General features: G+C 40.3%; 1 protein-coding gene across 4 annotated transcripts in view; it reads left to right on the forward strand.

Moving 5' to 3' along the window:
* Positions 1 to 24,988, forward strand: part of PTPRM (protein tyrosine phosphatase receptor type M) — a 655,839-nt gene that overhangs the window by 243,711 nt on the left and 387,140 nt on the right. For all 4 annotated transcript variants that reach the window (XM_067547610.1, XM_067547612.1, XM_067547618.1 and 1 more), the window contains exons 4-5: positions 6,288 to 6,366; positions 13,247 to 13,362. In XM_067547610.1, the coding sequence (XP_067403711.1) occupies positions 6,288 to 6,366; positions 13,247 to 13,362 (195 nt within the window). The remainder of the gene's footprint in view (positions 1 to 6,287; positions 6,367 to 13,246; positions 13,363 to 24,988) is intronic.

Genomic DNA, 24,988 nt, shown 5'->3' on the forward strand with positions numbered 1-24,988 from the left:
ATGGGAGTTGTAATTTGGGTGCCTCTTCCTCCTATTCTCTATGGGCCTGGTTATCTGGTCAGACTGTCTCCCATGATGCACCATGGTCTCCCTGCTCACTGAGATACCATGGTATATCATAAAGAGTCTATGGCCAGGATACCTACTAGGAGATGCAATCTGTCTGGGGAATCCAGCCCATAGTGGAGGACTTGGGGCATGAGACTCCCAAACTACAACTCTTACAAGGCAGCGCAGCAGCTTGTCCAAGTACAAATCTTTTGGTTTTTGGGTGTTTAGTTTTTCATTAAAAAGTCAAATTCTTCATTGAAAATCAAACACTTTAAAAAAAAATTAATTTAAAACTCAACTTTGCATCAATAAATAGTCCTGTTGTAAAATTTTCCAATAAAAGTCCTATTGGTCATTTATTTCAGATGTGTATGTATGCAAGCTCCTCCAACATTTTCCCAGGGCTCACCTAGAAATCTGCATATCTTAAAGGGCAAGGTTTGGAATAAGTTCTTCTGCTCTGTTCAAACACACATACCCTGCATCTTTTTTTCCCAAGCAGCTGGATCAGTGCATAGAGCTCAGTTAATAGAACTGGGTTCTGTGCCTGACTCTGCTGACTTTGGGCAAGTCAGTTCACCTTTTAATGCCTTCATTGCCCCATCTGTAAAATAATGATGATTATGACCTCGTTTGCTAAAGCACTTTGAGATTTTTGGATGCAAAGTGTGCTGTAAAAGAGTTGTATACTACTTGTATTTTGCATTGTTTTCTTCAAAAGATTTGTCATAGGATAGTTTTGCTGGTGGTGGAACCAATTTCGTGTTTGTAGGACACTGTTTTCTGGAAACTGAATGGGTTTACACTGGGTACTGTAGTAAACTGTAGGGACCTATACAAGCCTGTACAACTCCACTTTAGCAAATGATTATGTGAGGTGTTACTGAGGGCAGAATTTGGCCTTAGTTGAGAATTAGATATTAAAGGTCAGTAGTTGTAAATGAAGAATATTCTTAAATATTTTTTTAGCAAGGATTGCTTTGTGGAGCTTTAAAGAGTCAGTCTTACTTTTTTGGCGATGGTAAGTTTTTGTTTTTCTTCGAGTAGTGTCCCTATGAGTGCTCCACTGTGTGTCTGCATTCCTACGCTGCTGATCAGAGAACTTTTCTAGCAGTGTCAGTTCAACCTGCGCATGTGCGGCTCCTTGCCTGCCACGAGGCTAGCCAATTTGCATTGGCAAACCCTCCTTAGTTCCTTTTCAACCACACCTGGCTAGAAACAGAGCTATAGCTGTCCGTTCTCGGATCATTAACTCTTTTAGAACTGTTTAGCTTCCCTTGAAGCTTTTTCTTTGTTACTTCATTTGTATTTTATTTGGCCATGCCTTTAAATAAAAAAAAAAAAAAAAAGAGAGAGAGAAAGGGAGAAGAAAGGGCTTGTCTCTTGCCAACCCTGGTCCTCTCTGGACAAGAAAACCCAGCTTCCTGGGCTGCAAAAAGTGCCTTGGTTGCAAGGAATCTATCCCAGGGACTGACAGACACTCGCAGGGCGTTCACTGCCTGGAAGAGAAACACATTCCACAAATGTATGGCTTGTATCAGCAATTGTAGCCCAGATCCAGGAAAGACTGAGAGCTAAGACTCAAACTCCTACTTGTGGCGTCGGCCCTTCAACCCTCGGAGTCCCAGCGGGAGCTCTTACTGTGACCATCTACTTTGAAGGGAGATAGGCCTAGAAAGATGAGCCACTCACACAAGGCCTCTAAGAAAAGGTCTGTGAGCCCCCGTGGTGAGTCCTGATCGAGCTGAAAGCGATCTCCAACTCCATCAGTGTCAGTGGTACCGATGGACCTCACTGCCAGGTCCACATTTCCAACCCCATTGGTGCAAGCCACTCACCACCCACAATCACCTCTGGTACCGACGCTATCTGCACCACTGGATTTCCAGTATGCGACTGATCTTTCAGTGTTCAATGCACTTTACTCGCCCCTACTCAATACCTGGACCCCGGTACTGAGTTCATCCAGAGCCCTTGACTTGCTGACATGACAGTGAGCAAAAGGAGGTGGGTTCCCGCTGCTCTTCTCACCTGCCATAGGGCACTCAGTTTACTATGGACATCAGGTGTATCATCCACCCAATCCACAGCCCCACTCCTTTGGTCAACTGTGGTACCAACCACCAGGGTCCTCCTCACCACAGTGGCTATACTGGGGCCCTTGGCAGGCTCAGAGACAGCAAGCCTCCCATGTCTCTAGTGTGGCTTATCAGCAAACAAGGAGTCACCCTCCTTCAGCCACAGTTTCAAGGGTTTCTGAACCCCCTGGCAGGCAGGTGAGGCAGTAGAGGCTGAGGTGGAGGAGGAAGTCACTCCTCAAGCCCACTTCTTGTCACCATCACCAGAGGAGACAGTGATGCCCCCTCTGCCATTGATGGCTGATGATTCCAAATTATTCCAGGACCTGGCTCAAAGGGTGGTAGAGGCCTTGCAAATACTGATACAGGAAATGACCAAGTCTCACCACGGGCTGGAGGACATTATACATTCCTCCATTTCCTCCAGAGTGGGTGGCTCTCCCTCTTAATGAAGCATTCCTGGACCCAGCCAAAGTCATATGTCAGACCCCTGCGTCTGTCCCACCAACATACAAGCCGATGGAAAAAATTGTATTGGCCAGCAATGGACATGGAATTTCTCTTTTCCATCCGCCTCCCAATTCCATCATTGTGGACACAGTTAACTCTAGAGGTCCTCAGCACCAATTCAAATCCAACCCTTATGACTGGCACTGGAAATGTTTGGATCTATTCAGCAGGAAGGCATATTTATCAGCCAGCCTCCAGTTCTGTGTAGCAAACTACCAAGCCTTGTCGGCAAACTATGACAACCAAAACTGTATGAAACTTGATTCTTTTATTGAGCAGCTTCCTGACTCTCACAATGACCATTCAAGGTTGTAGTCAACGAGGGCCAACTGGTGGCTAAAGTATCCCTCTAATCCACACAAGATGTGGCTGACACGGCAGCACGCTTGATTTCTGCAGTCGTTGTGATAAGACGGGCTTCGTGGTTTCATTTATCCGGCTTCCCTTAAGAGGTCCAAACTGTGGCGGAGGACCTTCCTTTTGAAGGAACCAAGTTATTTGCCGAGAAGACCAATGCATCATTTCACACACTGACAGATTCTGGGGCAACTCTTTGGTCCCTTGGGATCTATAGTGCAGCCTTCAAGAGAGAGTACAGTCCTCAGCCACCGTTCAAGCCCTGATTATCACAATACTCTCAATATTCATCCCAGTACTCGTCTCAGAGATTCTGAGCCATAGAAGAAGAAGCCTAAGTTCCCCAGGTGAAAGCAGTCAGAACGTCAACCAACTTTCTCCCAGCCCTCAACTTCGAACAGGCTGTTTTGTCGGGTTGGTAGAGGTGCCTGTAGAACAGTCTCTTCATCATCTCACAGTGGAAAACCCCACTCATCCCTTCAGAGACTGTTTTTCCTCATTCTGCAGCACCTGGGATTGGATTACTTCTGACAAATGAATGCTGGATATCATCCAGGATGGATACGCCATCCATTTCTTCTTCCATTGCCTTCCCAAACACCCTTCCCCATGCTTCTTCAGGGACCCTTCTCACAAGAGTCTGCTACATCAGGAGATAAACCATCTGCTCAGCATAGGAGCTAGGGAACCTGTGCCCGCACATCTAAGAGGCAAAGGCTTCTACTCTCGCTACTTTCTAATACCAAAGAAAAAGGGATGTTGGAGACCCATACTAGACCTCAGAACACTCAACAGATATATCAAGGCGCAAAAGTTCAAGATGGTCACTCTCTCAGCAATTATTCCAGCATTAGAGAAAGGAGATTGGTTCCCGACCCTCAACCTACAAGATGCATATTTCCACATTTCCATCATACCGAGGCACAGATGGGACCTCAGGTTGATGCTAGGCCAAGGCTACTACCATTACAGAGTACTTCCTTTCAACCTCTCTTCGGCTCCCAGGGTATTCTTCAAGATCCTCTTGGTAGTGGTGGCCCACTTATGCTCTTAGGGTATCATAATTTATCCCTACCTGGCCTTTGCTGAAACCCAGCGAGTTACCAGACTACACTGAACCTGTTCCAGAATCTTGGCCTGAAAATCAATGCACAAAAATTGACATTAACACTGTTACAAAGACAAGAATTAATTCGAGCTGACCTCGACTCCATTCAAGCGAAGGTGCTTCTCCCACATCACTCTTCAAATGGGTCTCGAACTGTATTAAGCTCTGTTACCCAATGCATAATGTACCACCCCCAATGTACCACCCACAACTTCAGTACTCACACAGTTGACAAGATTGATCTCGTCTTCCATCGCCTTCTCCTAGGTATCCCTATATCGGAAGTCTGCAGAGCAGCTACCTGGGCATCTGCACATATCTTTGCAGAACATTATAGGATGGGTGGCCATCCCTCCTTGTCAGTTTTGGAGGGAGGCCACATCCACTCCCTACCCTGCTCCGGCAAGGGTTGGCCTAACCTGGGGCAGGGAAACAGTCTCTGGGCTCAGGCCGGGCAGCCCAAAAGCACTAGCTCAAGTCCCAATGGGCAGCAAATAGTCCAGCGCCCCACCGGGAAGCAAATAGTTCAGAGGCCCCAGGCGGGGCAGCAAACAGGCTAGCACCCCAGTCGGGCCAGCACACCATTCAGAGGCCCCAGGCAGGGTGGTCAGGGAAGGGGGAGGGGGACGGGAATGCAGGCTCACCTGACTCCACTGCGTCTCAGCCCAGGTCCTTAACTGTGGCAGAGGGGTATGCCACGGAGTCAGCGGGGTTCCAACCGCAACATCCTGACTCACTGTCCAGTTCCCCAGTCCCTGGACCGGGTGACCCCTCCCCAGGGCTACTTCCTGCCCCTTTCCCTTGGGTACCTGGTGTGCCGCCATCCAGTTGACCTCATCGGGGTAGGTGCCCAGTGGCAGATTGCAGAACCCCTCGATATTTTTGAGGGGCGGTAGGTTGGGCAGCTCGGTGAGGAGGTTAATGGGGGGCAGTTCCTCCAGGTCCGGCCCTGTCAGGGCTCACGCCTCATCGTCATCCTCTGGCAACTCCAAGGGCAACTTCTCCAAGTCTGGTCCCAGTATGGCCGCCATGGAATGTAAGGGACAAAAGCTACATGGGGTTGGTCCCAAATTGAATTAAATGGGATGACTTTAAGGCTGCTGTTCAGTTAGTATAGAAATGAAGGGCAGAAGAAAGGTGGAGTGAAACTTTGAGTGGGAATTGGGACTAAAGATGGCTTTTTTTTAATGATGGGAGAAACCAATTCATATGTCTGTTGTGAGAACAAGGAATGATGAAGAATACACTCACCGCAAGATTTTGTTTTAAATTCACAATTTGTGATTTTATAGAATTTATTCAACAGCAAAAAGCCCATTTAACTTGTTGTAATATTATGCTAGCTGCATATTATCATTGTGATATATTGCATTCTGTATTTCACTCTTGGCAGTTAAACCATTGCAGCAAACTTCTGAACTTTTTTTGTATGCTACTTGAGCACGGTAGAGAAAAACATTTAGATATAATTTTCCAAAGCTAAAAGCAGGATTAAAAAATAGCAGGATTTGAGCATGCATCTCCTGTGCATTACATTGAAAATGTACCCATTAATGTCACTGGCATGTTTTCTTTTTCCTGTTCAGTATAAACAGTCTTGGGTTGTTCAAAGCAAGGGCTGCCAAAGTTTGGAGACAGTTACTTTTGAATGCTCTTAATTCAGCTGACAAGAGCAGTCCATTTATCTTGTGACCTATTTATAGCCGTCAAACAAACTGTAGCCAATGGATCTGCTTTACTTAACATAGTACACTAGGTGGAAGATTAAGGGCATGGCTAATGCACTCATGAAAATAGCCATGCATATGTCTGATACAGTTCATGGCAGAAATGTGGATATACCGTATAATTGTCATTTATTAAATATAAACAGGTTTGTACTATAAAAGGTAAAGAATGAAAAGTTAACCTGGCTGCTTTTGTAGATCCAATAGCCTTTTGAGAGCCATATTTGTGAGTCATTAAACCCAGGGGGAGTAACATTGTGAAAATAGGGTTTATGTTCTGGTCCTAAATTATTTGAAAGGTGCATTCTTGGCTTTTTTCTTATGAGTTCTCAACATATTATTGAAATAAATACTTAGATGGCTTATTTTTCCATAGTAATTTAATGGATGTAAGAGACTTTATTTCCACTATGTAATTACAGAGGTATTAACTGAACTTCTCTCTAAATTTCTCAGGTTATTTTTGAAGTGGTCACTTCAGGTCATCAAGGATACCTGGCTATTGGTGAGGTGGAGGTTTTAAGACATCCATGCAGTAAGTGCCTATATGTTATTTTGGAATCCTCTTTCTAAAATATATTTGAGACAATATTCCAGTATATCTCTAAAGCAAAGGAAACCGGAAATGTCAATAACAATTCCATTGTTATAAAAATGTGTTGACTATCATGCAGCCATTGTAAGCATTTTGGTGCTGTTCTTTATTCCTTATCTATCTTGCATACAATGCCTAACAAGATGGGGTCTCAATCCTTGATTGGAGCCTTTAGGGCCAGGCGTTACTCCAGTATGGATAATGGTAAGAATACTGACCAGTGCCAACCCTTCTTCGTATCAGGTCTAGAATGGTCACAGATTGAGGTATGTGGGTGCAGGTATACTATCAAAGAAATAAAAATGTGTGATTTTCTTCAGCTCTTGTCAACTCAGGACCCTTAACTGGCTATGGCTCTGTTGCTTTGTTTTGCAAGATTCCATAGTATACTTTCCACAACACTGTAAATTATTTCCATAGTATAAAGTTCTACACATTTTTACTTGTTTAAAATATGTTTCCTTTAATGTTCTTCCCCAAATTTAATCTTTATAGTCAATACGTATGTGTAAGTGTTTAAAGAAAGGTGGCAGTGTAAGAATACTACAAATGAAATGCTTTATATGTAGTGATTTGTCATGACTTTCAACAAACTGCCTAAGTAAGATAAAATTATTTAGAATTTTTAATGTTTATGAAATTCAGCTAATAAAGATAAATTAATATTTAATTTTCTGAATTGCAGATCTTAACCTATTATTGTGTATATGGTTGATAGGGGGAGGGGAACTGCATGTAACTGTTCAACTCCTTTTTATGACAAATACTACCCCTGCAAGTATTCCTAATGGTTTGTAAACAGGCACTGTCATTTAAAATAAAATGTAGTTTATTGGTGAATATCATAGTGTCTCATAAAAATGTTTTTACTGTTTAGTGGCAGGAAGACAGAAATTTCTTGAAATGTGGAGATGGCTATGCAGAATCAGCAGTTCTGTTACTTCTGATTCACTTAGTTCTAATAAACGTAGAAGGTTCTCGTGTTGCTTATACAATATTTGTGCTTAAACTGCATTTTGAATTTGTATCTGTGATACAAAAAGGCTAAGTTTGAAATAGTATTTGTCAAGTTAATAATTTTGCCTGAAAATATTTTGAGAGTTTTGATCTGTGCATTTATACTTAATGCAGAGAGCAGAATATACATATACCTCCACAGAGTGCACTATACTAGCATAACCAATGGAAGCTATGTCGAAACCCAGTTGCTTTAATGAAACAATTCTTTGGTAAAGTAATTAATTTAGAATGTGAAGAATTCATTATAAACATCAAAACATTTAGAGTATATACTAATTGTTTTTAAAATTGTGTTAGAATTATTAAAATAATTTTGTGATAGTGTCTACATTTTTACAAGACAGATAATGCTATTCATACACTGTACCAATTTTGTACAATTTTACAATAAATAAATTTAGAGTGATTATCTTCTAGTTTTTAAACAAAAATGAGAATGATAGAAGTTAGAGGTGGAAAGATAGTTATTTGATAATCATGTAGATCATGACCTGATTACATTCCATGTTGGCAAACAGAGGATAGTCCTAACCAATAATATATATATTTGGTGCTTTAAAAGGGGTAATTTCCCAAAACTGAGGAAAATTGAGAGAATTGATTGGGTGAAAAAATTTAATCAGAAAAATATGAATAAAAATTGGCAGTTCTTCAAAAACTTTTATTAGATGGCCAAAAAGCTGTGATTTCCCAATCAAAAAGAGGACAGCTTTAGCAAAGAAAACCATCCTGGTTCAGTGATGAAGTGATGGCAGTAATTAGAAATTGAGAAGCAATATATCACAAACAGGAAAAAAAGAGAAAATTAAATAGCAATCAATATAAATATGAAGTTATGGTGTGTAGAAATGTGAGAAGGAAGGCTAAAGACAACTGGTAAAAAAAATCATGTCTGACAGGGCTAAGGACAAAAAGTAGGAGGCTTTTAAGTATACAGTATTAGGAACAAATGAAATCCTAGTAATGGTATAAGCCCATTATAGATTGAGATGGTAAAATTCTTAATAATGGTGCAGAAAAGACAGAAGTATTCAAAAATGTGTGTTTGGAAAAAAGCAGGATGATGTACTTGATATCACATGAGAACAATAAAGTACTTTCCAGTCGATTAAGAATGTTAAACAACATCTACTAGGGATAAATATTTTAAATCAGCAGGTCCCAATAACTAGCACCCAAGACTCCTAAAAGAACTGACTAAAGAGATCTTTGGCCCAGCCCTCTGCCCAAAAGAAGCTCTCTCTCTTGGCTTCCTCCATGAACCACATTGATCAGGGCTTCTCTTGTTTTTTGGCTCTCTCTACTTCTGATATGCATGACTCCCCACCTATCAATCTCCCTCTGTTTGCCATCAGTCCCAGATAAACTAGTTACCCTGACATCAATCCTGGACCAAATAACGGAAAAGCTGATATAAAATTCAAATAATAAAGAAGTAAAGGATAGGATAATAATTTAATGCCAGCCAATATTGTTTTATGGAAAATAGGCCTTGTTAAACAAACCTTATTTCATTCTTTGAGAAGATTACAAGTTTGGTTAGAAAAGATAATTTTTGTAGATATAATATACAGTAGAGTTCACTTAATAGCAATCCTGATACTAGCAACTTCTGGTGGCAACGTTTTGCTGGGAATATTTAACCGTTGTTAATGGGATTCAGATATGGGCCATGGCGTGCCGCTTATTAGCACCTTTTCTGAGAGAGGCCCCAGCTGCGTGTAGATTTATAAAGCTGCAGCCAGGGAAGGAAGTGCTGAGAGTCTGGGACATGCCTTCCCTGCTTGTAGCCCTGCAAACCTGCCCATGGCCAGTGTTCAGCCTCTCCCAGCACTTCCTTTGGAGGCTGCAGCCCAGCAAGCCTGTCTGCACACAGGAACCACACATGAGATAAGAGGCTGCAAACTGGGAGGAGAGGTTGTGGGCAGGGCAGTTGCGGGGAGGACGGTTGCAACCCGGATGTCTGAGCTGCACGATGCCTCTCTCTGCACTCCCTAAGCTGCACCCTGTCCTGGAACTGCAACCAGGGAAGGAAGGGCTGGGATGTGCTGAGCTCAAATTCCCAGAGAATTTGGGGAGTGGTATGGTACAGCCCCAGGGGGCCTGCATCCTGGCGGCATCCCAGCCTCCCCACTGCTTCCCTGCCTGCAAGCATGTCTGAGGGCTGCAGCAGCCAGGAAAGTGCTTCCTTTCCTGGCTGCTTCCTCACAAACCTGCTTTCTGCTTAATAGCAATTGCTGGATAATAGCAATGTTTTGTGGGGAACTGAGGGGTTGCTAATAAGCAGAATCTGCTAGACTAGACTAGACATTTGTAAGGTGTTTGACCTAGTACCACAAATGTTCTGATTAAAAAATAAGCACTATACAACATCAAAGTACACTCTACATGGATTAAGAACTGGCTAAATGAGAGAGCTTAAAAAGTAGTCCTCAATGGGGAATCATCAACTGGAGATGATTCTAGTGAGGTTGCATGGGGATTGATAGCAGGCCTGATGCTATTCAACATTTTCATCAATGATGTGGAAGTAAATAGAAAATCACTGCTGATGCAGTTTATGGATGTCAAAAAGCAGTAGTAGAATGATGAATAATGACAACAAGGCAATCTAGATCACTTGATAAACTGGGCCAATTGAAACAAAATGCATTTTAATAAGCCAAATGTAAAGTTTATATATTCAGGAACAAGGAATGCAGACCATACCTGCAGAATGGTGGACTGTATCCTGGAAAGCAGTGGCTCTGAAAAGGACATTGGGATCATGTAGAGGTCACGCAGCTGAGCATGAGCTCCCAGTGTGATGCTGTGGCATAAAGGGCTAATGTGTTACTTGGATGTATAAACAGGGGCGAAGCAAGAAGAAGTAGGGAGATGGTTGTACCTCTGTATGTGGCATTGGCGAGACTGATATTGGAATACTGCATGTTTTGATTTCTGGTTTGCATGTTTTTAAAAGGATGTTGAAAAATTGGAGAGGGTGCAGTGCTTAATTTGTGATGAAATAGATGCTAGGGCTCAAGCAATTTTTTTACTTTCATAACTGGTGCAGCAAGCCCAGAGGTACCAGGGCTATGAACTGCCAAGCCTAGAGGTACCAGGGCTCAGTCCTGGCAAGCTCTGGCACACATTAAGCACCTAGAGGATGCAGAGAAAAGCCACAAAAATAATTTGAGGGCTGGAGAAAATGCCTTAAAGTGAGAGATTTAAAAGTTAATTCCATTTTGTTTATCAAATGGAAGATTGAGAGGTGACTCGATAAGTGTGTAAACCCTGTATAGGGAGGAAAGAGTGGATACTAAAAGTATTTTTATCTAGCGGACAAAGGCATCGTAAGAACCTATGCTGAAAGCTGAAGCCAGACAAATTCAAATCAGAAATTCAAATTAGAAATAGGGCACACATAGTGAGGCTGATTAATTTTTGGAACAAGCTACCAAGGGAAGTGTTGAATTCTCCATCTCTTGATGTCTTCAAATCCAAGACTGGATGTCTTTCTGAAATATATGCTTTAGTGAGACCCGAGTTACTGGACTTAATATAGGGTAACTGGGTGAAATGTAATGGCCTATGATACGCAGGAGGACAGACTAGATAATCTAATGGTCCCCTCTGGCCTTAAAGTCCATTATCTATTAATGTTCACTTCCCTACAAGTGTAGGATTGTTCCTGTAACTTGGTTATCTAGGCGGCAGCCCCCATCATGGTTCAGCTTCTCTACTGTGGTTCCCTGTGATCAGCTGTCACACAGTTCAGATTTGGTGTTGTGTCATAGCCCTATGGCTAAGATACACTGGAGTTGTATCCTTTTGGGGTGTTAGAGTTCAAACCAAAAAAGAGAAAAATTATCTAAAAATTAGAGCTGTTGGAGGACTTATTGGCCGGAGCCTGCCCTTTTGCGCTGGGCTTGTCTCCATGCATTTAGTGCCTTCTTGTCTGTCTTCCTGAGCCTAATTGTCCCACTCATTGAATGGCTCATCTAGGTAGCAAGCTGGCCTGGCTGGAACCAGTCTTCCCTCATCAAGGAAGAAGCAGAGCTCTGCTCTCTGTCTTTGTTCAACCCTGAACTGGGCAGGCTTGTTTACACTGAAGAGGCTACAGCGGTGTAACCTTTCTGCTGTAGCGCTTCAGCATAGACACTAGCTACGCTGACTGGAGGAATTCTCTCATCGACAGTCAACCTCCATGAGAGGCAGCAGCTATGGTGACAGAAGAATTCTTCTGTTGAACTAGTGCTGTCTATGCTGCGAGTTAGGTTGGTATAGCTACGTTTCTCAGGGGTGTGGATTTTTCTCATCCCTGAGCGATATAGCTGTACCAATGTAAAAATTCTAGTAAATCAAAGGTCTCCTCCTTTGAACTCCCCTCTCTATGCCTGACATTGGCAGCGGTGTAATGTGTCCAGGATCAACTGGGTCCACAAGCTTTCTTTAATTATGTTGTTGCCACTGTGAAGCCTAGTTGCCCCGTTAGGCCCCACACTAGAAAATCTGATTCTTTATTGAGACTACTTTTAAACGGCTGAAGGGACGAGGTTCCACCATGTCATTTGTGAGACAAATGCTTGATCCTGCATCATTCAAGTCAATGAGAATTTTCCCATTGAGTAGAATTGGGGAGCAGGATCAAATCCCTATTGCAAAGTCTAATAGCTTTCACCATTAGAGACATTTTTTCATCCAAAATTTCTCTGTTAGTTGTATACTCCCCTGTGCTGAACCTTAAAGAATTGTTCCTCTTGAATTCTTGTAAAAGGTTATTTTATCCCCTATTATGCCTATTATTCCCCAAGTTATGCCTACAAAATTCTTTTAATGTTTTTTTAAGTCATCACTTTCAGCACCTTTATCATTTGTGTTGTTCATCTAGTAGATTTTTTTCAGTTTATTCAAATATTTCTAGTGCTGAGGTGACAGTATTTCAGGCCTGGTTCAACTCCCACAGTAGTCAGTAGAAATTTTCTTCTTGACTTCTTTGGGAACTGAATTGTTTGGACCTATTGTCTTTCTCAGAGAGAATACTCTCTAATTTCTGGGAGGTTTTTTTCTCTGCAGCGCAATTCACTCTTTCCAGTAAAAATGAAAATCATTATACTTTTTACCCAGTCAGGTGAAATTGAGACAATTCTTTTTTAAATAGATGTCTTACTGAAAGCATGTTTGCACTCACATTGCTTTTCTCTTATTAGGGGTGTCCTCCCTACCTAAACTGGAAATAAGTATCAGCATGCAGCAGCTACTGTGTTTTGTTTTCTTCCAGTATTCCTCAAAAGAGCTGTCTTTAAAGAATATAGGTCATGGTGGGAAATGTTATGCTAGAAATGTAGCATACCAAACCATCATGCTAAAATGCATTATCTACACACATTGTGTCTAGTTAAAAGGAAAAAATAGTTTCCTTGACAACATAATTTAACTTTTTACTTTCTTATCTAGTTGCTAGTATAAATAGCTAATGTTTTTGTTCAAAACATCAATTAGATTTCAGTATAATCTTTATTAATATAGAAGTGTTTTTACAAGAGGGCTGCTGAGCTAAGATCATTTGCACAGCAGTAACAATAAGATAGCACCCTTCTCTTTTGTTGTATCCCATGCAAAAAGGAACAAAGCTCACTTAAACAGTCTATAGTGTCTTCTACAACTAGAATCAAATATTTAAAACACATCAGATTTTTTTCTCCAATCTAAATTTATTACCAGAACATTTAAAAACAGTAGCTATTTAATAAACTGTATGAACTAATCACAGTCACACTGTGTGTTAATAATTGGATCTTTTTTTCTCTTCCATCAGCCAAAACTCCCCATTTCCTGCGTCTTCAGAGTGTGGAAGTCAATGCTGGACAGTTTGCCACTTTTCAGTGCACTGCCAATGGTAAAACGAATACAGGGGACAGGCTGTGGTTACAGGTAACTTATTTTCTTTCACAATATAATGAGATTTTTGAAAGTATGATTCAGTCGTCAAAGTGGCACAAGAGGAGAAATAATAACTTTATCTCCTATCTCATCAATACTAGCCTTATTAATGGATTTGAACCTTTCCATGGTATTTGTTCTTCTGCAATATCTGATATTAAAAGATTTTCCTCACATGGCAATTATGAGTGGGTGAACGTAGAATGAGAGAAACTGCGGTAGCTCTGTTACTACTGTGTGGTAATTAAGGGTAAATGCTAAGTTTTTTTCATTGTGGCAGCTGTGCCTTTTGTCGGCAGCTGCTATGATTGACCTAACTGTAAGTGGTGGGGTTGGCTTGCATCTATCGACCAGAATGCTGTATAGAACTGCCTGTATCCAATATAGGATGCCCGGTATTAAAACAGAATTGCCTTTCATAGATTCATATTTTTTAGGGACAGAAAGTACCATTATGATTACTTAGTCTGACTGCCTGCATAACACAAGCCATAGAACCGCACCTCATCAGGACCATAATTTCTCTTTGATTTATAGCGTATCTTTTAGAAAGATATCCTATCTTGATTTAAAGATGTAGACTTTCTACTGACTTCCCTTTCCAGTCCAACCAGCCTTGCCTATTTGTACATGTAAATCTATGTCAAACAGAAGTTTTCTACACTTGGCTCCTTTCTTTCCCGCTGGGTATTCTGAAGCTGTCCACGTGATGCCATATCTCCAGATCTTTCTTTTATCAGCTTCATGAATTAGTCTGGATTTGAACCTTGTAGGGAAACACCAAAAATCTAAGTTACCTGAGTTCATAATGACAACAGTGAGTCCAGCTTTGAGACTTTGAGTGCTGGAGGGAAAAGACAATCTCTGAGATAATCAGTCAGATAAAATTGCAAGATGATAGAGGGAAAATTAAAGTTATAGTAGGTGGATGAGAGGGAAAGATAAACTTTGGGTTTTAGCGGGGTTCTTTCACCAAACAATTTCAGGCCTTTTATATTGTGTATCTTTAATTTATGAACTGCAAACGTGTGTTAGGATTTCAGAAAAATTTGAAATGTGTGGGGCGTGCTAAAAAGGTTAAACTATCTCATTGGAAGAAAAAGTTTTACCTATGTATAAAACATCCACTGCACCCACAAAGAGCCCGACCTAATGCCCCGAGAAACTAGTGGAGTGGGAATGCTTTTCATTGACTTGAGTGGGTGTTCCTAAAGGAGCAAAATCTAAACTTGAGGCAGGGTCCCTGGATGCTAATTCTGTGGCAGGAAACCTTTGATTCTGTGGAAATATTTATCAACTTAATTTGTTTTGCATATCTATCATAGTGGAGGATCTGAACAATACTCGTGCTTCCAGGACTTGAGCCTCAGCCCCAAAAGCTACGTAATTACATCAGAAACTCAGCTTTCATTACAACCTCCCCCACCCAAAATAAAACAAAACCCCTAAATCATCTTATTGTGGGGAGAAGTCTGAAAAGGTTACCTGACTATAATTGATGTAGTGAGTCTGCAGAAAGACTGCAACAATAGCCTCGAGAGCTGTGATCATCCACGTTGAACATTGTGGGGCTTTAAGTCCAAAATTCCACTGCTCTGGGAGAGAGAGGGACTTCTTGTATGCGTGCACGCACACACATCCAAAGAGAGGATTGTATGTGTAGCAGAAGGGGAGTGCAGTAGGTCCCTCTCCCACACCCAAGCAGATAAACCTCAGCCATTGGGGTGAGCACACAGCCCCTTTCACCGCCCCCAGCTGCCCTCCCTGCCTCTTCTGCTTCCGAGGGTTAAGGGGCACTCTTGGGGTGAAGAAGGGGCCTAATGCTACTACACCTGTCATCTTGGGTCTATGGGGGGCGCAGGGCTATGTTGTATAGCCACTAGGACATTGTGTTTTGGTTTGCTTAGGCCCCAGTTTGCCTCAGTCCAGCTCTATGTACTTTGCATTCTCTGCTGGACAGAGCACTGACTGGTTCCCATGACTCACTGACTTGGCCTCTGACTGCCATGTTCTTCCTCTGGGGTACATATCTTGTATGAACTAGGATAGTCCTGTTGAATTAGGAGAGCTGTTGCCCCTCTTTTTAGCTCCCTCTCAATGAAAGCAGCACAAAAAGAGGAGCTATATCAGGTCCAGCAGGGCAGAATAAAAACAAAATGTTGGGCACTTGGCTGCAGCAAAATGGCAGATTCTGAGGCCAAAAATGGAATTCTGTGCAGCTGGGCAAAAGAGACAAAAACATATCCTTGTTAGAGAGTTCCTGTAGAGACAAAAAAGTTCTCGTAGAGCTCTGCAATGGGTTGCTATTATCATCGTTGATGCGGTTGTACATTATGTGACAGAACAATTTATTTCATTCAGCTGTCTGACTGAAAATAATCTTCATTGCAACAATATACTTTCATTTACAGTGCCTATCAGTCCTTAGGTTTGTCCCATGTTCTGCTGCTCATGCTTTCACATATTCCTTTAAATTTAGTAGAGGGAATTTTTTACCCACATTCAGAATGTAACGGTGAATTAATTACTGTCATTTTCTTTAAGGCCCCTGACCCTGTCGAAATTTGTGCACATGCTCAACTTTATGCTGTGAGTGGCCCATTCCAGTCAGTGAAACCAGTCAATAGGTGGAATTTTGCCATTCACTTTAGATGGGCCAGGATTTCACCCCTTACCTCTACATAAAGTTGAGCATGTACAGTCTTTGCAAGATTGGAGCTCAGTTCTTTATTATTTTACTTTGTTATAATTTAATCATAATTTTCATTCAATGGAATAATAGAATCATAGGGTTAGGAGGGACCACAAGGGTCATCTAGTCTAACCCCCTGCCAAGATGCAGGACCTCTTGTGTCTAAACCATCCAAGACAGATGGCTATCTAGCCTTCTTTTGTAAACCTCCATTAAAAGAGCTTCCACAACTTCTGGTCCATTGTCCTACTGTTCTTACAGTTAGGAAGTTTTTCCTGAGATTTAATCTAAATCTGATCTGCTGTAGTTTGAACCCATTGCCTCTTGTCCTGCCCTCTGTCAGAACAGCTTTTCTCCGTCTTTCTTATGGCAGCCTTTCAAGTAACATATCCCACCTTAATCTCCTCTTTTCCAAATTAAACACACCCAGTTCCTTCAGCCTTTGCTCATATGACTTGCATTAGACCCCTTTGATCATCTTTGTTGCTTGCCTCTGGATCCTTTCCAGTTTCTCTACATCCTTTCTATGCATTGCTGACCGAAATTGGATACAATACTCCGGCTGAGTTCTACCCAGTATTCAGTAGAGCAGAACTATCACCTCCTGTGAGTTGCATGCTATGCCTCTGTTAATGCAGCCTAAAATTGCATTTGCTTTTTTTGCAACAGCATCACATTGCTGACTCATGTTAAGGTTGTGATTCACCACAACTCCCAGATCCTTCTCAGCAGTGCTACTGCCAAGCCAGTTTTCCACCCTTCTGTGTTCATGCAATTGGCTTTCCTTGCCTAACTTGTAGCTCCTTACATTTATCTTTGTTGAATTTCATTTGTTGTTTATAGTCCAGTTCTCCAATTTATCAAGATCACTCTGAATTTTACTCTGTCCTTCAGAGAACTGGCAAATCCCCTAGCTCGGTGTCATCTACAAACTTAATTAGTATGCTCTCTATGCCTACATCCAGGTAATTAATAAAGATGTTAAACAACACTGGACCCAAAATAGATCCCTGAGGAACCCCACCTGAGACCTCCCACCAATCTGACATAATTTCATTAATAGTTACTGTTTATTTGTGGTTGTTTAACCAATTATAAAACCATTTAATGGTAGTTCTACAAAGCCTGTATTTCTCCAAATTACTTCTCAGAATGTTATGTGGGACTGTGTCAGAAGCCTTACTGAAGTCCAGGTATATTATGTCCACCAATTTCCCCTGCCCACCAAATTAGTTACACTGTCAAAGAAGGAAATCAAGCTGGTTTGGCATGATTTGTTTTCCACTGCTCCTGTTCCGGATTAGTATAATTTTCCCCTTTTTAATTGTCTTGGATTCTTTTTTTGGGGTAGATGGGTCTGAGGGGAGGTAGTGATCTTCTTTAGAAATAGGAATTGTATGTGTCTTCTTCTCTGTATACTGTTTTTAGTTGTCTTCCGAGTCAGTTTGTTCTTCTTGGCTGTGCTCAATAGTTGCTACCAACTACTACGCCAATGTTCCCAGTTAAAGGTCAGCAAGACTTTAAAACACTCCAATAAAATTCAGGGGTGACACTAGTTCCCTTTTAAAGTACACCTTCTTGGTATGGGGTTTTATATTTTAAATGTGATGCTCAGAAGAAGCCTGAGCTTCACATCTAACGGGTACCATTTTTCATTCCATATTAATGACATTATGTCTGAAAGAGAGGCTGTGGCCATCAGGTGACAAATACCCAATTCACAAATAAGAAATTACTGGTTTTGGCATTATAACTGAGTATTGAAAACAAAAACAAAAAACAGAAAAAACTAACCCAAACTTTGAAATTGAGGGCCATATCCTCAGCAGGTGTAAACCGAGGGAGCTTAATTGAAGTCCGTTGTAAATTGATAACTGATGTATTCACTATTTATGCTCTTCAGTTTTTATGGGTTATCTGAAAACATTCATAATATGAACATTATTAGAATTGTACAAGTCTTATACCAACTGTTATTACAAACTATCTTGAGAGACTTTGAAGCACTTACTTACACCTACATTAGAAAAAATGTTTTGTTTTAAATTTCCATTAGGATGTCTCAAGTGGAGATAGAAATTCTCATTACATAATGCCATGCAACCCCACGTAAAACCTGGTGTACATATTACAGCAATGTATGAGAAAATGCATGTAGAACTCTTGTTAGCTGGAATATGGGTTGCACACCTAATTGCCCCTGCACCATGCTAAAAGTTTACTTGATGCAATTCTCACACCATGGATATTAAATTATCTCCACAGCTTGTGAATTCATATCTATCTCTGTTCACTGACTATTCAGCGGCTTTCCATAAGACTTTATGGTAATAGGCTGTCATTTCTGTAATAGCATTGATTGTGAAACAGAATAACATACATTATATTACCTTTTTTCATGAAAACGTAGGGCAGTGGTAGAAAGCAAATGATGCCCATTTAATTTCTTAAATATGGATGCATCTGTAGCTGTAGGCTTAAATTCAGACAGCATTCACATAGCTGCCTAGTATTTTGGGGTTAGCCATTGTTGAAGAACATTGGATTTGGTTTCTAAACCAGACCACTGGTCCCTCAAGTTTGTTTCACAACACTTGCAGTGCCCGTCACCTGATGTTTAAGAGACAGGGGAACAAAAAGCAATTCATGTAGTCAGTTGTGCATTGCTTTACATGAAGGAAAAATACTCATCCTGACCGCTTTAGAAAATCATCATGTACCCTGAAGCACAAGACTTGATTGCATGCACAGCAGGTAATGGGAAGACAAATTATGAGTAACTGAGCCAATATCACCTCAGGTCAAAGTCAAATGAAGGAAATCATGAATAGAAGAGAGTTGTATCCAAGTTCTAATTGTTTTTCTTTTGTTACCAGCATTTAGTTAAAAAAGGTCATTGTCTAGATCAAATGCATTATGAATTAAATGTCCTCATTAGCTGATGCGTTGAACATAACACACCACAAAAGTAAATCTGATGACAGTAATGAAGGAATGTTTATGATTAGCAGATGTGTCCCATCTGCTTACATTTTCTTTGTCACATCTGTGTACAACATAGGTTATTGCCAGTATGTGACTAGTTTTTCTTTTGTACTGAAAGAATAAACAAATGCATTCCATATAAGATTGTTTTTGTTTTGTTTTAAACCATTCTCTTTCAAAAGTAAAAGCTTCAAGAGTTAGCACCAGAATTGAGTTAAATACATGTGTGTAAAGCAGTATGAAAACCAAAAGGTGGGAGATGGGAATGACAAAAGGAAGACAACATATGCTTTAGCAGAGGAAAAGGAAAAAATATATTTCTAAACTGAGGCAAGTTTCACACTGGGAAAGAAAGGAGTATGCAAATAGATGACCGTGAATCAAAAACCAAAGTTCAAGCAGCCTGTTGCAACAGCTTTTAGCCTGTATTGATATTTAGTAAATAGCCAGAAGAAATACAAATCCTTATTGGGAGGGAGAGGTGGGAGGCATGAGGATGTGTGGGTGGGGGAGAAATTTAGAAAATTCTTAACATTTGGTGCAATCTAACCCATTCTAAAGGCATGCTTCTGCTTTCCAGAGCTACGTTTGAGACAGAAATGTAAATTTTAACTTAAGGGATGAATTAGCAGTAAGCACAAAAGGGTCTGGAATTAATCAGAAGCAGATAAATTCCTATCCCCCCAATCCCACTTTGAATTCAAACAGTGGTAAATCATAAAAATTTAGGGCTGGAAGTGACTGTGAGAGTTCATCTAGTCCATCCCCTTCATGCTGAGGCAGGGCCAAGTATATCAAGACCACCCCGACAGGTGTTTGTTAAAAATCTGTTCTTAAAAACCTCCAAATCTATTACTATACTTCTCTATCCTTATAGATAATAAATTTCTTCTAATATATAAACTAAAACTACCTTCCTGCAGATTAAGCCAATTATTTCTTTTCCTGTCCTCAGTGGATATGGAGAACAGTTGTTCACGGTCCTCCTTATAACAACACTTAACATATTAGAAGACTGTTTTCAGGTCCACACCCCTAGTCTTCTTTTCTCAAGATTAAACATGCTCTTTTCTTAACCCTTCCACATAGGTCCGGTTTTCTAAACTTTTTATCATTTTTAAAAATGTGTTTGTGTGTGTGTCAGCATTTGTAAGTACAGCTGATTGAAACTTGAAATTTCCATTTCATAGAAAATTTTGATATTTCTCAATTTGTTTTATTTCAAATTGGAACAAAAACAAAAGTTTTGGTTTTGAAAAATTTGTGTAGGAATTAAATTTTTATTTTTATTTTTTATTCTTACATTATTTCATGACATTAGTAGTAACAGTAGTGCGCGTTATGCCTATTAAGGGCAGCTGCTACATAGTACTGATTGAAAGATCATATCTATTCTAAATTAAAGTGTCTCCTGTTTGTTATAATGAAACAATTTGACACTTAATGGTTTTAATAATAAAATAGAATATTTCAACTCATAAGTTCTGTCAAATAATAGCAGTAGCACGTATTATGCACCAATACTATGAAATAGTGCAAAAATAATTTAAAAAATTGAAACGTTACAAATTTTCCAAAATGAAAAAATTTTCATTTAAAAAATTTTGTTTCTGTGACAAGTTTTCCCCCCCCCCCCCCCCCCCCCCCCCCCCCCCCCCCCCAAATGAGGTGAGGCCCTTTGGAAAAAAAATGGTAGAAGATCTAGTAATTAAAGATGTAATATATATCCATGTAGGGACCAAATTAAGGGTGCATAGGCTCTATTGACTTCAATGGAGCTGTGGCGATGTAAGTCAGCCTAGGATCTTGCCTAGAGTATATCCATTGCATGAGTTCTGATTTCTTTTCCTTGTCTGTTTTTCAGAAGACTTGCCATGGTTCCACTCTTTGAGGGACCTCTGGAGCCATGTAGAAGTGGGGAAAGTTTGGGTCTAAGTGAATAAAAAAAGAGTGGAAATCTTAAAATTTTCTCTTTAAGCCAGATACTTAGTTATTTCAGTTCAATTTTTTGTATGTTATTCCTTTTGTTTTTTTCAATGGATTATTCTATGCAGTCTGTGTGTTTCTTGCATTCCCTATGTTTCTCTATTGACATCATTAATTGCATAGTATTCTTACTGCATAATGAAAAAAAGAGCTTGTTTACATTTGGATAATAGAATAACATGTACATTAACACAATGCTACTCTGTAGTGATTATCTTTTTTTAAATGCAGTGATATTTAAAATCAATATTCAGATGTTATAACATTTTATAATATTGCTGATAGCAAATAATGAAATATTTCATAGTTTTTGTGTATTTTTGGGGGTGAGAGCATCAAGTGGTTAAGTGGCCTTTTTTATCCCAATTTTAACCTGTCTGACTATCCTGCTGTTAATTCCTGTTTGTGCCGCTGCTGAGTGCTTTTACACCCTCTTCTTTTTTAGCTTCTTTGTCAGATACTAAGGGGAAGAAAAGGAAATGCTTAGCAATCAGAGCAAAAGAGAAAGAACAGAAAAGCAGTGGGGATAGGACTTGGTTATCAATGAACACTGACCTATTAAACCTTCGATCATGTTTGAGTTTCAGCAATTTATGTGGGAGAATAGAAGATAGCTAGGAAAGTGTCAGAGATAGAAAGGCCTTTGTTAGTGCAGAGGCTACAGAGTTCTACTGCATCTGAAGTGACAGTAATGAAAATAAGCCTTTTTCCACATTATTGGTGAAAGTGAAGCAAATAAGAGTGATGAACAGGTATTTATAAAGCATTTCCAGTGCAGTGTATTTTATTATATATTATATTGTTGTTCCTAACTCAATTAATTTTATTTTATATTTCAAATCATATCAGCAGTCACATGTAATAGTCTCATTAGTTTTTTGGTTTATGTTAATGCAAACTATGCTTGAGACTTTAAATGCACAAATTAAATGTGGCCAAATTAGTTTCTGTGGTGAGACTAACTCTACATTTTCCGATTTACATGCATTTAAAGCTCATTGATAAAACATAAGAATATAGGTTTAATTTCCTCATGGTTCTTGTCCAAGCCAAAAAACACATATTAACATTACCCAAACTTTGTGTTTTTTTAACATATTCACTTGTATATTCAGTCACAAATTGAAATAGCATGTCTGTTTTCAGGGATGTGTACAATTGTTGAAAAATTGGTAGCTGTATTTATTTCAGTGTTGAGCTCTGAATGCAAGCATATATATTTGTTGCAACTTTGCACCTCAATAAAGTATATTTAAAAATAAATGGAAAGTCTCATAAGCTTGGCATAACAGTCAAATGCTTATAAAGTTACTTTTAAACTTAATTATTTCAAAAAGTCTTCAAGCCTTTGATAGGGGCTTGCTGTCCATCAGCTGTTGGATAGGGACCTCCTGGAGCTAGTGACCACAGGGTGCCTACCCAAGCCAGCAGCCTTGGGGTAGACAGTCCCCTGGAGCAGGCCCCGTTCTCCCTGGAGCCTGGACTAGCTCCATCCTTGCAGGAGGGGCCGGGATCCTCCAGGATGGGTCATCCCACCTGACAGGGAATGACTTCAAAATGGGGGTGCCCCAGGGAAGCAGAAAACCAGTGCTGGGGCCCGGAGCCGGCCACCCCTTAGCAAGGTCATTAGCAAGTGAAAGCCTGGCCACAGGACCAGAAGAGGCTGAGAAGAGAGTCCTCCTTTAGCCCAGCTCCAAAGACCCCCCCAATGGAGAGCCTGCCTCTTGCTCCCCTCATCCCTCTCCTTCACTTTTCTCCTCAACCTCTCAGCCACTTGCCCTCTGCTACCTTCACCCCACAGGCAGCCTTCCCCTCTACTGGACCCTCTACTCCCCCTAGGCAGCCTGGTCAACTGTTCTGTGGGGCCCCTGGTTGGCTACCAATTAGCTGTTTGGCAGGAGCCCTGGGCTGGCTGCAGATCAGCTGTTGCGTGGCCAGATCAGTGGTGGTGGTGCTGGGCGGGAGGTCGCCAAACATCTGATTGGTGGCCTGGGGCTGTGGGTGCGGTGCAGATGGGGGTAGATGTAAAGCAAGGAGTGCAGGCAGATTGCAGGTCGGATAGACCTTGATGGACATGGATACGGATTGGATATGGATCCACATTTTTGTATCCGCGCAGGGCTCTACAAATACGAATTAAATTGAGCCCCAAGGGAAAACTAAAAGAAGGAGATATGTATAAAATTTCTTCTTACTGTGTCTAGTTCCATAATTCAATTTGAAACACCTCTGCCAAAAATACTCATGTCAGCCTCTCGCTAGTACAGTGCTAGTATTGTCCCTATGTCCTTTTGTCTAACTCTGGAGCTGTCTTGCTTCAGATTAGTCAGGCGTCTAATTTCCCACACCCATAGGGATAGGAGTGACCAGTAGCTTGCTCCTTCCTCTTCAAAAAGTCTTTTTTTCAGGAGGCAACTAGATGACGCACTTTGTCTCCCAGAATGTGGTGGAGCAACATGCTCCATATATCTGATTTATTGTATTTCTTGTATCACTCCCACCTGCTCCTACTTTGTTACACCAGAACCCAGTAGCAATTTTGATGGACTTGCTAGGCTGCTGGTTTTTCAATTTAAACAGACTTTTTGTGGTGCGCCCAGAACTTACATATCAGAATGTAGTAGAAGGTTGGAATGTTCAAATCCCATCCCCCCTTCTCTTCCTAGGAAATTAACTCTTCTTATGTGAAGAGGTGTGGGGCATCAAATACACCATTACCCTGGGATGCACTTGGATGAAAGGCGCAGGAAAACATTTGCAATATTCTGTTTAGAAGTAGCCTAATGAATGAAGCCTTTAGCAGGAAGCCCTTCCTCCCTCCAGGCTTTTGTGAGGCTGATATCTGTAATGCTCCAAAGAGGACATTTATAAATAATTTTTTATTTTATGGTCACTTCTTAGGCAGGTGGCGATCCCAGTTCTCACGATTTTTAATAAACAGGTGAAATATAATGTATTTTACATTTCAGAGAACCAGCCACGACATACGTTGTTTCTATTTATTAATGATATTTGATTAGCTGAACAGACTGAGAAGTGGACATATTTATTAAACATCAGAAATTTTTAACAAAATTATATTCTGTGTCTGATCCAAAGTTACAGGACAGCTGCAACAATTTTCCTTACAAAGAAGCACAAAGCTTATTTTTAGGGGGGTACATTTTCTAATTGTAGAGTCTTTTTGAATAAGCTGGAGTTACCTACAAGTGGTTTTGCTTCTGTTCTTTTATGTTCTAATTAAAAGTGATGGAAAGACGTTCTTTATAATTCTAATAATCATTAAACATATTTAAGAAATTGTAACACCTTTCAGTTACACTGACTTTTTTTAAAGACAAAAAATATAAATTGGTCCATGAGCACTTTCTTTTAAAAACATATGGTAAGTAATTTAAAAAAAATTCATTTCTGTCAGCATGATACCAAACAACTTTAGTACATAAACTCAGAGCAGCTCTTTTGAAAAATTAGGCTTAGTTTAATGACTCCAGAAAATGCAAGAAAGCTCTTGATGCCTTCTTTCTGTCTATTTAATTTCATCTTCAGATAGGATGATTGGGATCACAATGTAATCAATAAATATTTGCTAATCAGACTGCTAAATGTGTAACTTGTATAGAATTATCTGATTGCTTTATTGCGCATTCATTTGCAGATGAAAAACACAGACTCACAGATAGCATTGTAATTTGGGGAGAAACATCAATGACCAAACATTAAAATGTTGAAATTTGAAATCATTGCTGAAAGGTCCCCAAAATAATGTTTTGTCTGAAAGTCTGATAATTACACTTGCAGAATGCAGTTCCAGCTGGCATTTGTAATAGACTTATCCCAAACAGGACAATAATATTTAGAATTTCCATTTTTCAAGGGTGGCCTCATTAGTTGATTGAAATGCATGTAAAATAAGCATGGGATAATCACAGGATCTCTGGTTCTTCTCTCTTG

The sequence above is a fragment of the Emydura macquarii genome, unplaced genomic scaffold (assembly GCF_026122565.2).
Source record: "Emydura macquarii macquarii isolate MOO-44397 ecotype Brisbane River unplaced genomic scaffold, CSIRO-AGI_Emac_v2 contig_212, whole genome shotgun sequence".
Lineage (NCBI taxonomy): Eukaryota > Metazoa > Chordata > Testudines > Chelidae > Emydura > Emydura macquarii.